A 14445-nucleotide genomic window follows, 5' to 3' on the forward strand; every position below is an offset into this window, starting at 1 on the left:
GATGTAAAGAAAGAAAATATTGTGTATACCCATACAGTGTGTTTGTTTTAAGCTGTGTTATTGCAAAAGAGTCAAAAAGTTAAAAAAAAATTAAAAAGTTTCTAAAGTGAACTAATTACAGTAAGCTAAGGTTAATTTACTATTGAAGAAATAAAAATAGTTTTATAAATTTAGTGTAGTTGAAGTGTACAGTGTTTTATAAAGTCTGCAGGAATGTATAGTAATGTCCTAGGCCCTCACACTCACTCACCACTCACTCACTGACTCACCCAAAAAAGCTTCCAGTCTTGAAAGCTCCTTTCATGGTAAGTGCCATCTATAGGTCTACATCATTTTTTTGACATATTTTTACTGTATCTTTTCTGTTTAGCTATGTGTAGATACACAAATATTTATCATTGTGTTACAGTTGCCTACAGTATTCAGTGTAGCAACATGCTATACAAGTTTGTAGCCTAGAAGCAAATTAGATAGCCTAGAGGTGAAGTAGGTGATATCATCTAGGTTTGTGTAAGTACACTCTACGATGTTTACACAATCACCTAATGATGCATTTCTTAGAATATATCCCTGTTGTTAAGCAATGCATGACTGTATCTGAATATATTCTATAGTTGATATTTTTCTATAAATAGTAAGTTTCAAAAATCTTTTTCTAGTTTCTTAAATGGAAGGGCATTTTTATTCTTAGATAGCTCTTCTATATTGTGAAAAGCTGAAACTGAGTGGCTTTATTAGGAAAGTAATTTATTCTTTGTCCAGACACATTTTATCTGATAGACCTACTATTCAATAAACAGTGACATTCTTTACAATGACACCACCATAGAATCGTTATATAAACATTCTCTTCTTTGTTTTCAGTATTTTGTCAATCACCATTCTATATTTGGTGCATTTTTTGATGTCTTAGATTTAGAGGTCATTCTATAAGCCAGAATTCTTCCTCCCACTGCAGGATTATGTGAGCAGAATTTTTAGTACTTATGATGAGCTGTAACATAACTAAGAATTTGACTTGATGGGACTCAGCATGCAAGGTTTTAGGGGAGGATGAATATGCCTGGAATTATGTGGAGTTTGAACAACTGCTCACCCTCTAAGTAATGAGTCTGATTTTCTAAGTATAACTTGCCATTTATAAATACTGCAATAACAATTATTTATGGTATTAGATGAAATTGTATGTTGGTACTTTGTGTTGCTTTTGTGATCTGATAATTGTTTCTGCTCCTTGAAGGGAGGGGGACTATGCATGTAGTATGGTTTTCACCAGAGTTTAAGCAGCAAGAGGAGTGTAAATCTGTTAGAAAAAATTAGGGGAAATACATCAGGAAATGGAGGAGGGATGTGCTGTTATTATTCCACTCTCACTTTTAGTATTTTTGTATTTTTTAGTATTTCAGTATTTTTTACTTTATAAGCATATAAAGATACTTTATACTACTCAAAACTAAAATTAATTTATCAATACTTTTTTAAAGAGGATCTAAAATAAAAGCCTAGATTTTTAAGAGCAGCTATGAAGAAAACACCTATTATTTTATATCTTTAGGTTTCATTGTTATTTACCTAAATAAAACATTTTATATCAGTAAAAATACTTCATGTTTTCTGAGGTTTATTAATGAATAATAATAGGTCATAATTAGATTATGATCTAATCTAAACTTATGCCTTTATTCTAAAACTATGATGATTAAAACTCTTAAGATATGTTATATGTTTATTTAAAGATAACATAATATTGGTTAGATTATCTTTGACATTTGTCAAAATATGCCTTTTTGTCTCTTTAAGAATTATCTTAATCTTCTTTAAAGAGATCCAATTTTATCCTTCTTTTACAAATAAGAACATTAAAGCAAGCACAGAGAGATTAAATGATGTAGTGTGGTCACACAACTATTAAGTGGCAGAGGCAAAATTCAAATCCAGAGAGCCTTTTTCCACAGCCCCCGCTCTTATTTGCTACTCCATCCTGGCACTGTGAATAGAAGTATTGTCATTTTATGTCGGTCAAAAAATATTTTCCAAACATTTACTGTGTGTTTGTTAGTGAGATAAAGAATACAAAGGAAGTTTTATATTGTGTTCGGGGATTGAAATCTAATGGAATCTTAATAAAATAGGCTCACAAAACAACTATATAAATTGTAAATCAAGAAGGCCTATATTGGAAGTGTAAACCACTGTAGGAACATTGAAGAAGGAATGATTACTCTGATTGGGAAGACTTTATTTTCTTAGAGGAAACAGTGTTTTCATTGGGATGTGTAAGCTTTCAGGGCAGGTGTGAGTGAGGTAGATTTAGACAAGAGTCAGGAGGACCTTGAATGCCACACTAAAGAGTTTAGACATTTGGCCATAGGCAATTATGAACCTTCAAAGATTTTTTGAGCAAGTAAATAGCCTGATCATATTGGCATTTAGATAAAAAATTACAGCAGCATGAAAAATGGATTAAAGATGGTTTGTTGGGTTGGAGAAACAGAGATTATCAGTAAGATGAAACTTCATCAAGATGACAGAAGACTGTATGTGCCCATCATCTCCTTGCTGCCCAAGTTCTTACAGGAATTTGCAGGAAGTACTGTTTAAACAACAGTACTGTTAAACAACACTTTGTGTTGTTTTAAATAGTAAATCTCCAGTGATGCTGGAAAACAAGAAAGAGCACCTCATATACTCATATATATATATATATATGTTTTTGTGGGTATTTTTTTTTTTTCGTTTTGTTACAGGCCATAAACTTTAAAAGGCTCAAAGCAGATAGGATTGGGTTGCTGAGGCAAACTGACACTCTGAAACATGCAAGAGAGAACATCCAGAAGGGTTAGGGGTGCTAGGCGGGCTGCACATCAGGCATGTGGATGAAAAGTGGAGGAGGGGCATGGGACTGTAAGAAGGGTGGTTAGCTGGAGGGCTGCATGAGGAGCAGCAGAGTACATCAGTGCTTTCACACTTGCTTACATTGAGCAGAAGGCAGCTGATACTTTTAGCCGCAGCCTAAGACACTGAATGTGGGGCTTGAGCTATAGAGGCAGAGCAATGGGAAGGCAGCTAATGACACTCAGGAAAAGTGGTAGTATCCACTTCTGAAAAAAAGGCAACCAAATACCTCAGCTAGTAGCATGTCCTTGGCATCTTTGACAGACAAATAGAGAACTCAAAAAAGAAAAACAGCCAGGAATTACCAACCATTTGAAGTTTTCCAAAATCATAAAGAAGACACAAAACTCAACCAACAGAATCTAAACCTAAAGAAAACAAAATAATAGAGCTAACAAAAACAGACTGTAAAATAGGAGAGTCAGTTTCCTTAGAAAGACTTATTAATTAATAAAATTAATAAAATAATTATTAATTTAATAAGTATTAATAAAATACTTATATATAATAAGCATTATATATAATAAGTAATATTATATATTATATATAATATATTAATTTATTATAAATTAATAAAATACTTATTAATTTAATAAAATACTTATTAAAAAATTAATAAAAGACTTATTAATTAATAAATTAATAAAATAGCACAGTGAACCTAGTTAAAAGCAAATTAGTGAGGTAGCAGGTCAAATGGAATTATTCTTCAAAAGTATAAAATGAAAAGATAATTATATGGAAACTGTAAAAGAGAAAGAAGAGTTAACACAAGAAATCTCAATGTCTTTCTTATAGAAATAAAGGCAAGAAGAGATAAAATTGAGGAGAAAAATAAATAGTGGAAGCTGACTGAAGATGTATATCTTAGATTAAATTGAACCATTGAGTAGGGAACAGAATGACCGGTAAATAAGAAAGGCCTAGTTAAAGAGATTGTACAGAACCTTCCAGAAAGAAAAACAAAAATAGTTACCTAAAGGGAATGGTAATCAGATTGCAGTAGTCTGAAGTGCCATAGTGTCTAAAGTGCTATATATGTATATGTGTGTACGTATGTGCATAGTGGTTCTGTGGAGAGCTATTCAGATGTCCCTCTGCCCTTTAGAACTGAAACGCTCATACCTTAGCTGCTGGGAGTGTTAGGAGCTGACAGTAATCTAGAAAGTATCTCTCCAGGAATTGCCCTCTGCTGAAGAAATTTACCTTGCCCAAGGTCATGTCTCCTTCCCTGGAATGACCCACATCTAGTAATTTATTACTTTGGAGGATAAATGCCTGACCCCTTTGTCTCCATTCAGGACGACTCTGAAGGGCCATTGTAACTCCAGAGCTGTGTGTAGGATTGTCTGAGGCCATCCTGTTTTCCTCACTTCCCCACAAGTGTAGATCCTAAGGCCACAACCACTAAACTTTTTGCCAACTTATCTCCACTTCAGAGTTGGTCTCCCAGGGAATGCAAACCGTGACAATGTTTTTAAACACCATGGGATACTCACTAACATTCATTATGTATTAGTATACAAAATGCCTTCAAAGACAGATGGAAGAAACCGTATTTTCTGACCATGATACAGTATGATCAGATATTAACAACAGCCCCAGGAACCACCAACTAATCCCATTTATATTCACACACACACACACACACACACACACACACACACACACAAATGTCTTCAGATTACAAGTGCTGTGCACGTGGCAGACACTTACATGAAAGTAATACTTTAATGAATGTAGTACAAGTCAAATAAAATTTTCTTTTTTTTTCTGATACAGGGTCTTGCTCTGTCACCCAGGCTGGAGTGCAGTGGTGTCATCTCAGTTCACTTCAGCCTCAACCTTACAGGCTAAAGCCATCCTCCCACTCTTTCTCCCAGTTGCTGGGACTACAGGCGTGTGCCACTGCACCCAGCTAATTTTTGTATTTTTTGTAACAATGGGGTCTCTCTGTGTTGCCAAGGCTGGTCTCGAACTCTTCCCAAAGGGCCAATTATGGGTATGAGCCTGGCTATCAAAGAAAATTTGAGAGAGAACAGCTTCTAATAAAACAGTCTACTGAAACTGAGTAATTTAAAAATGTTTTTCCCTGACCTGAAATAAGAAAAAGAACATAAGCACTCACCTTTCATAATTTTACAAATTACATCTTATGTCACAAAATGGCAGCTTATCACTATGTAAGCAGAGTAGGTCTTTTGTTTGTTTGTTTTTTGAGATGGAGTCTGATCTGTCACCCAGGCTGGAGTGCATTACACAGTCTTGGCTCACTGCAAGAGTGATTCTCCTGCCTCAGCCTCCTGAGTTTCTGGGATTACAGACATGCACCACCAAGCCTAGCTAATTTTTATAGAGACAGGGTTTCACCATGTTAAGACAGGTCTTCACCATGTTGGCCAGGCTGGTCTCCAACTCCTGACCTCATACGATCCACCCACTTCCACCTCTGAAAGTGCTGGTATTACAGGCGTGAGCCACCATGCCCAGCTGAGTAGGTCTTTAATATTGTATACTTACTTGCTAAAAAAATTATGGAGAACAGAATGAAAGTAATAAATATCAAGTAAAATATAAAGACATCCTTATTTTCTACTTTATCAAAATGTTTTTCCTAAACATAATACATTTATAGCTGACATTTGATGGAAACCTGGGAAATAAAACTTAAGTAATTAAATAAATACATGCCTCTAAAACATCCTTAAGTGATGGAAACACAAATGTGAATGCTGCTCAGAATCTTTGTACCCTAAGCTATACCTGTCATGATTCTTTTTGAAGAATGATTCATTCTTTATTACATCGAGGTGATCCTCTAAGAAATTTCACATTTTGTGTTATCCCCATAGTCTATTGATAAAAAGCAATGCAATTATTATTTTCCCCCAGATGTAGATGACAGCAGACTAAATTTACATTGGGCCACAGAAAAACCCTTGAGTGAGCTGAAAATTCTCAGTGCTCAAGATGTAATACCTTGGCCTCTTAATCTGTTGCTTTTCTTTCTTCTAACATTCTTGCCCTCAAACTAACCTCAGCCATGGTTATGCCTTAAAACTGATCATTATCAATCACTGTAGCCCCCTATTGTGCCACCCACAGTAATCTCCATCTCAACTATCTTTTAAACCTCCAGCTCCCTTCCTCTAACATACTGATCTCAATAATCACCGCACCCCCTGGGAGTTCCGATTTACTGACTCACCTTTTCATTGTCTATTACCTCTTTATCCCCAGGTCCTCTCTTCCTGTCTTAAATTTTTCGTACGTAATTATCATTCCCTTGCCTCTCTCTAACCCTCATTAAATTCAAGGCTATTTGTGACCATTTTTCCCCCCTCAAGATGAACTACCACTAAGTTGATACAACTAACATTTGTAAAAAATCTTTTGAAATCAGTACCATCAGATTGATTCATTTTAAATGAAAATTGTGAAGATCGCTACTGTCCTTATAAAATACAAGTCTTTCACCATAATGAACTAGTTTCACATTTTGTGTGATTCCCATAATTTATTGATAAAAAGAAATGCAATTATTACTTCCCCCCATATGTAGATGACAGCAGACTTTACATTGGGTCACAGAAAAACCCTTGAGTGAACTGAAAATTCTCAGTGCACAGCGTTTTTGTTTTTGTACATTCATGGGTTTTTTTGTACATTTATGCTATTTCTAGGAAAAATTAGCACCATCTATATGTAACATGTATTTCATAAATAAGTTGTGTTTCATATAGCTAGTGTTTTTCTTATTTACACCATATGACTAACTTTAATCTATATGTGAATATATTTTTAATAGGAAATTGCCCGGCATTTACGCCCCGGAACTCTCAGAGCAATCTTCGGTAAAACTAAGATCCAGAATGCTGTTCACTGTACTGATCTGCCAGAGGATGGCCTGTTAGAGGTAAGATAAAGAAGGTAAACATCCTATTTATATTTTAGTCTCATAAATTATCTCAGCAGTTCTGATGCATAAGAAAATGTTTAATATTCTTGGAAGACTCTCTTACTTGGCCGCCTGATGATTTTGGACTGCAACTTTAAAAGACCAAATTGTACCGTGCTGTGTAGCCTTCAAAGAATTAAGATTTTTTTCTAGTTGGCATACATTGTGATTGTGTGAAATTTGTTTTTTTTCTAGTTGGCATAATTAAATTGCGTGAAATTTGTTTTTAAATCAGGTGACTATACCATCACCATAAATTGTTGGTCATTAAAATACATACAGTTGACCCTTGAACAATGTTTGAACTGTGCTGATCCACTTATATGCTCATTTATTCAATAAATATATTAGAAAGGTTTTTGAAGATTTGTGACAATTTGAAAAAAAACTCATGGATGTACTCTGTAGCTGAGAAATATCAAAAAAATAAGAAAAAAATGTACATTATGAATGCATAAAATATATGTAAATACTAGTTTATTTGTAAGTATTTTGACTTTTTATGTTATCAGTGAAGCTCCCAATCAACAGCATTAGTAGTTAAGCTTTCGGGGAGTCAAAAATTAAATGTAGATTTTTCCACTGTGCAGGGGCTAGGTACCCCTTATCTCCACGCTATTCAAGGCTCAACTGTTTTCCAATGAAATTAAAAAGACCAGCCAGGCTTAGTGGCATGCACTTAGAGTCCCAGCTACTTGGGAGCCTGAAGTGGGAGGATTGCTTGAGGCCAGGAGTTCGAGGCCACATTGTGCTATGATTGTGTTTGTCAATAGCCCCTGCACTGCAGCCTGGACATCATAGCAAGACTTTGTCTCTAAAAAGCATGGGGAGAAGTCTAATATACAGTGTGATAGTGTTGTCCATGGCAAATTCATATGTGTCTGCAGCAACCTCAGTACTTGCCTTTTCAGAAGAAAGAATTCAACCAAGGAGGCATAAGGTGGAAAGAGAGACCGAGGCAAGTTTTAGAGCAGGAGTGAAAGTTTACTTAGAAACTTTACAGCAGGAACAAAAGAAAGGAAAGTACACTTGGAAAAGGGCCAAGCAGGTGACTCGAAAGACAAGTGTGTGGCTTGAGCTTTTGACTTGGGGTTTTTATATGTTGGCATACCTCGGGGTCTTGCGTTACTTCTGCCTACCCACCCAGCTCCTGAGATCTTACTGGGAAGCCGCTCATCACCAGTTTTAGGTGTTTTATATTAGGAGACGGCCTTTCCCTGGTGCCAGCTGTGACCAATTATTACTTCAGAGAGAAGGTTAACAACCACCTGACCATCACCTGATGGTCTCCCGACACTCCTCGTGTGAGATAGGGGAGCCTTTCCTGCCTTGCTCATACCCGACTATCTACCCACTGTAACAAGAGCACTAAAAGTGATAGCTAGCATTTTGGGGCACTGTTATTAACCAGATTCTACGCTGACATATGCATTGGTATAAATTATTTCTTTTAATTGCCATAGCAACTCCATTCATTATATGTGTTTTTTTAGGAAACTGAAATTAAGACTCAGAGAGGTTAAGTAACATCCCCAAAAAAGACAGCTAATATGAGACAGAGCCATATTTGACTGCTTATCTTTTAAATTAACATAAAACAAGAAACAATGACAGAATTCTGAGAAAATATAAGTGAAAATGGGTCTGGTTTAGGGTTAAGAAAGTCATTTGTAGGCCAAGATCCAAGAAGAAAACTTTACATAGAAATTTAATTTTTTTAACTTCTTATATATTTTTAAATTTTTAAATTTTTGTGTCAAAATAAGCTAAATGAAATTTAAAAAGAAGTAATAAATTTAAGTGATTATGTTAATAAATGACGGAAAAATGGTTGATATCCTTAATACATATTTATTTTAATGAGTATTTTTTATGTGATCAAATCTATTAATCTTTTTTTAAAAATTATGTCCTGGAAGTTGTACATAGAAAAGCCTTCCTGAAATATTTTGTTCTCATTTTCATACATTGAAATGTTCAATCCACCTGGAATTTATTAGACATATAGTGTGAGATATGAATTTAGCCAGCTATCACAATATTGTTTATTAATAGTAAATAATTTATTTTATTTAAATGGCTAAATCCATGGCTAAATTGGTTAAAGTCTTCCATCCTTTAATTGGTTTTTCTCATTTATTGAATACTTACATTATACCCTTGCCTGTTTCTGAACTTCCTATTTTACTCCATTGATCTGTGCCTGCAAAATACTGTTTTTATTATTGTAGCTTATTTATACTTTACAAAAGTGTTATAAATGTATTCCTCCAAATGAACTTTATTTATTTAATTTTTGAGAGGGAGTCTCACTCTGTTTCCCAGGCTGTAGTGCAGTGGTGCGATCTCAGCTCACTGCAACCTCTGTCTCCTGAGTTCAAGCGATTCTTTTGCCTCAGCCTCCTGCATAGCTGGGATTACAGGTGTGTGCCACCATGCCCAGCTAATTTTTTGTATTTTTAGTGGAGATGAGGTTTTACTATGTTGCCCAGGCTGGTCTCGAACTCCTGACCTCAGGCGATCCACCCACCTCAGCTTCCCCAAGTGCTTGGGATTACAGGCATGAGCCACCACACCTGGCCAACCTCCAAATGAACTTTAAATGACTTTATACCAAGGTCTTTACTCCACCTCTACAAGATGCAAATAGGACCTTCAGTGACATTACAGTATGTTTATAAATTATATGGAAATGACATATCCATAGTAGTGAGTTTCTCCAACTCCATATATGGTATGCCTCTCCTTTTATGTAAGCAGTAGAGTCACTTTTTTTCATATGATTCTTAGTCATTGTCTATTAAATTTATCCCTGTAAGTTTCTTTGTTGTTATAGAAAGTGACTTCGTTAGCTCCATTAAGATTTTCTGATATAATCCAAGATATTTGTAAAATCTTAGTTATTATGCATTTTTGTATGAAATGTAGACATATTTGTGAAATGTAAAAATGTAGCAAGCTTTATTTTTTAATAACCAAAAAGATTAAATGTTTATTTTAAATTTTCACTTATTTTATAAGTATTTCCTCACCTTCTGATAGCTTGTACCTATCAACTAGGTTTGAACAGAGACTTTTACTCAATGAAAATGAAATGTTATTAACCATGAAATGTATACCCATTAAAAAATATTATCCAAGAGGGCCTGAGTAAAAAAGAAAAGGGAAAAAATACTAAGATATGCCTATGATTTTGCTCATATTGTTTGAAATAGATTATTACTGCCTGCAGTTTGGAAAGCCACTTACTAAATGATTGAAATTTTTCTGATATACTACACTGGAGGTTTCGTTGCATGTTAATGACTATGGTTTAGAGAATCAAAAATCAAAAGTTAGAGCTTCAATAGCTTCCTGTCATATGGCTGATGATTTTACTTGATGTGACCTTGAATAAGTCACATTTTCTTTCCATGCCTCACTTCTTTTATCAATAAAATGAAATAAAGAGTGCTGATATAGTCAAGGATGCCCTTAGCAATTAACTATTTTCAGATTATTATTTGGCTTCAGATGGTAAAATACTATGAAAACATGTAAAGGCCAAATGAGGTATCTGCCTGTAAGTCTTCAAAGTGAAAATCCAAGTGACAAAAAGACAAGTTGTCTGGTTAGTGAGTACTTTGTTCCTAAGATCAGCTCTTCTTTAAGGGAATATCCTTTAGAAGCAGAGTGACCATAAAATCTATTGCCTAATTAAAAACCTTTGAAAGGCAGCTCTAATCAGACAAGATGTTAGGAAAATAGGCGTAAACCAGAACTATCACAGGCAAACTGGAATATGTTGTTATCCTATTTATATGGCAAGAAGAGAAAGAGTGGAACGTGCTACTTCTCTTTAATCTTTCCCTAATGTGATGTTTACTGAGCTATGTGTCATGAACATAGAGCTCAGAAAGTATGTCTTCCATTTATATTTTGTCATTTTTCATGATCTTATTTTTATAGTAAACAATTATAGAGCATGTTTTACTTGCTGGATTGTGATAGGATCAAACAATTCATATCTACTGTTCTCCTAGAGCTCATAGGAAGTTTGAGAGGTCAAATATCTTAGCGTGAACATAGAAATTTGTTTTCTTTGAATATTGCTAATTGTGACCCAGTTGATTTTGTGATTGCAGGAATAAATTATGACATTTATGAGATATTTTAGAATGTTCTTTCACTGTTAATATTCTCTTATACTCTGATGGCTATAACTATAAAGATCTTAAATTTGTGTGTTAAAGACAGCATTGATGGGAAAATGTTCAGCTGAGTAATCAAAGAAATACTAGTTTTCTATTAATGGCAAAGAGTTTTTGAAGTAATAATGCCCACTGCTGGCAATGCTACACTAAAGTAGATACCCTCATATAGCTGGTGACAATTGCGGGTGAAAAATATTGAAAGCCTTAGAGTTTTTCTATAACTTTTGTCCCAGAATTCTACTTAGAATCTAAACAAAGGAAGAGAGTGGCAGCAGGACTACAAAATGGAAAGTTATCTGCACAGATGTTCATGGAAAGAGTATTTGTGGTCATTAAAAATGGAAATAATATACATGCCTACAGATACATCCTGCCTTCCCTCATCTAAGAAACCTTCCCTGGCACCCATAGTCTGCATCAGTCCATATGTGTATTTTTCATAGCACTTTGCCTTCCTGTACTGTAGTGGTGTAGCCGAGCCAAGATAGCTCTGTACACCTGGGCAAGTTACTCATCTCACCGTGCGCAGTGTCCTCGCTCCTTCAAACGAGAATAACAGTACCTATCCTATCAAATAGCATTGTGCAGAGCAAATAGTAATTGCTCAACAAATGATAATAGTTACATTATTATTACTATTACAGTATAGTGTCTGTTTGCTCATGTGAGACTGTGAGTACACATAAGGAAGAGATATTTTTCTTGCCTGGCATATAAAAGCTCTTCAATAAGTGGTTTTTGAAAGTAAGAAAAGGGAAGCGTTTAGTTAAATAAATTATGCTTTTTGCACTTGGTGAAAAAAGTATATCACCTTTCTTCTTTGATGATGATAATGAGGACTCTGTAATAGTGTTTCCCAGCCTTTGTTGCACATTAGAATCACTTAGCCAGTTTTAAAAATACTGATGTCCCGGCTTACCCCCAGAGATTCTAACTTTTTTTTTTTTTTTTTTGAGACGGGGGTCTCACTCTGTCACCCAGGCTGGAGTGCAGTGGTGCAATCTCGGCTCACTGCAACCTCTGCGTCCTAGGTTCAAGCGATTCTTCTGTCTCAGCCTACCGAGTAGCTGGGACTACAGGTGCGTGTCACCATGCCCAGCTAATTTTTTTGTATTTTTAATAGAGACAGAGTTTCACTGTGTTAGCCAGGATGGTGCCAATCTCCTGACCTTGTAATCCACCCACCTTGGCCTCCCAAAGTGCTGAGATTACAAGTGTGAGCCACTTTTAACAATTTTAAACTTTTAGAAAAGTTGCAGGTACAATACAATAAACTTTTTTTTACGAACATTTGAGAGTAAGTCATCACAACATGATGGGCATACTTCTGAATCCTTTAGTTTGTCTTTTTAACATAAAAGAGCTTTTTTTATGTAATCACATTACAAGCTTCGAAATAAGGAAATTAACATTGATTTATTACTACCGTCTAATCCTTAGACTCCATTCAGATTTCACCAATTGTCTCAATAAGGTTTTTTGATAGCATAAGGATCCACGTGAGGACCATGCATTGCATTTAGTTTTCTCCTTAGTCTCTTTCAATCTAGATCAGTGTCTACATTTTTCCTTGACTTTCATTACCTTAACACCTTTAAAGATAACAAGCAGAGATTCTAATTTAATTGATCCATTTATCCCTTTGCTCATCAGAAATTTTTCTGGATGGTTTCTACCTACAGTTCTAATAAGATACTGACAAATTTATTTTGCTGTATGGCATATATTACTCACAGGAGAAGTCATTTGTTGGCTCCCCATTGTCTATAAAAATGAATGATGCTTTTGTGATGTTATGACTCAGCCTCAAGTATGGCTCCCCTCTTCTCCACTTCAGTGTTAGTTGTCATCTCACCCATGTCACCAATGATACTTCTGAGAGTCAGTTTTACTTTCTCCTCACTTCATCTTTCCCCAGGATTTGTTGAAAAACATGTCTTTGGGAATCATTGTATGAGAGGAAAAATATCTACCTATCTGCCTTTTACTTTACCTCTATACCCGTGGTCTTTTCCAAGGACCTTTGTTTTCTGATTTTCTCATACAGGAACAGCCAAAACTTTGCATTTACTGAAATTGAAAACCTCAATGTTGCTGAATGGGTATATGGTAGAAAATTCAAGTATGTTTGAATTTTAATTCTGTATACCAAAATGATAGGTCAGTCATTCATTTAGGTACTTTATTATTATTATTATTTTGAGACAGGGTCTCATTCTATCTCCCAGGCTGGACTGCAGTATTGTGATCATGGCTCACTGCAGCCTTCACCTCCTGGGCTCAAGTAATCCTCCAGCCTCAGTGTCCTTAGAGGCTGGGACTATAGGCTGTGCCACCATGCCCAGATAATTTTTTTTTTTTTTGGTAAAGATGGGGTCTCATCATGTTGCCCAGGCTGGTCTTGAACTCCTGGGTTCAAGCAATCCTCCAGCCTCAGCCTCCCAACTTGCTGGGATTACAGGCAAGAATCACCATGCCTGGCCTGTATTTATATTTTTTAAACATTAAAACACTTCACTGGGGACATACCAGTAAACAGAATACATGTGGCTCTTATCCTCACAGAGCTTACCTTTCAGGAGACAGGCATGTACAGCAAATATTTTATAGGATGATGAAAACATGGGTCTTTCCTGTTTTTTTTTTTTTTCTAAATGTTCTATAACTTGGTGATATCACTTTTGTGATTATAAAAATTTAAGAAGCATATAAAAGATTTCATTGTATGTATAGGTAATTACCCAATGGGTTCTTCCTGGCCCCTGCACAGAGAAAATCAGTTCACTGGGACTGCGGCATTGAAGTTGGTAGTTTAATTGACAAAAGGCCAACCACATGGGAGATGGAGTTATTACTCAAATCAGTCTCCCCAAAGGATCAAAGATTAAGGTTTTTATGGACAATTTGGTGGCTAAGGGTTAGGGAATGGGTACTGCTGACTGACTGGGGATGAAAGCATAGAGTGTAGAAAATGGTCCTCTTGCCCTGAATCTGCCTCTCGGTGGGGCCACAGGATCAGCTGAGTCATGAGTCAGGGTCCAGGTGAGGTCCATCGGTTGCCAGAATGGACATCTAAAAATCATCTCAAAAGACCAGTCTTAGGTTTTACAATAATCGTTAGTTTTACAAAGGTAGTTTTCAGTTCCTGAGCTAGGAAGGAACTGAAGTTAAACTGCAGACTAAATTCCTCTCATGGTGAGCTTGGCGGATATCCAGGAATGAGTGAAGACAGCCAGCCTGTGAGGCTAGAAGCAAGATGGAGTCAGCCATGTTAGATTTCTCTCACTGTCATAAGCTTTGCAAAGTCAGTTTCATAAGTAGTTGAACAAAACAAATCTGAATTTGGATACATAATTATTTCTGCATGGATTCTTATTCTAGTACACTGGGGGGAAAATA

General features: G+C 35.7%; 1 protein-coding gene across 2 annotated transcripts in view; it reads left to right on the forward strand.

The window, feature by feature from the left end:
• NME7 (NME/NM23 family member 7) overlaps nt 1-14445 on the forward strand; it is a 148847-nt gene that overhangs the window by 104340 nt on the left and 30062 nt on the right. For both annotated transcript variants that reach the window (XM_003928103.4, XM_003928104.4), the window contains exon 11: nt 6704-6811. In XM_003928103.4, coding sequence (XP_003928152.1) covers nt 6704-6811 — 108 coding nt within the window. The remainder of the gene's footprint in view (nt 1-6703; nt 6812-14445) is intronic.

Source organism: Saimiri boliviensis, chromosome 19 (assembly GCF_048565385.1).
Source record: "Saimiri boliviensis isolate mSaiBol1 chromosome 19, mSaiBol1.pri, whole genome shotgun sequence".
Classification (NCBI taxonomy): domain Eukaryota; kingdom Metazoa; phylum Chordata; class Mammalia; order Primates; family Cebidae; genus Saimiri; species Saimiri boliviensis.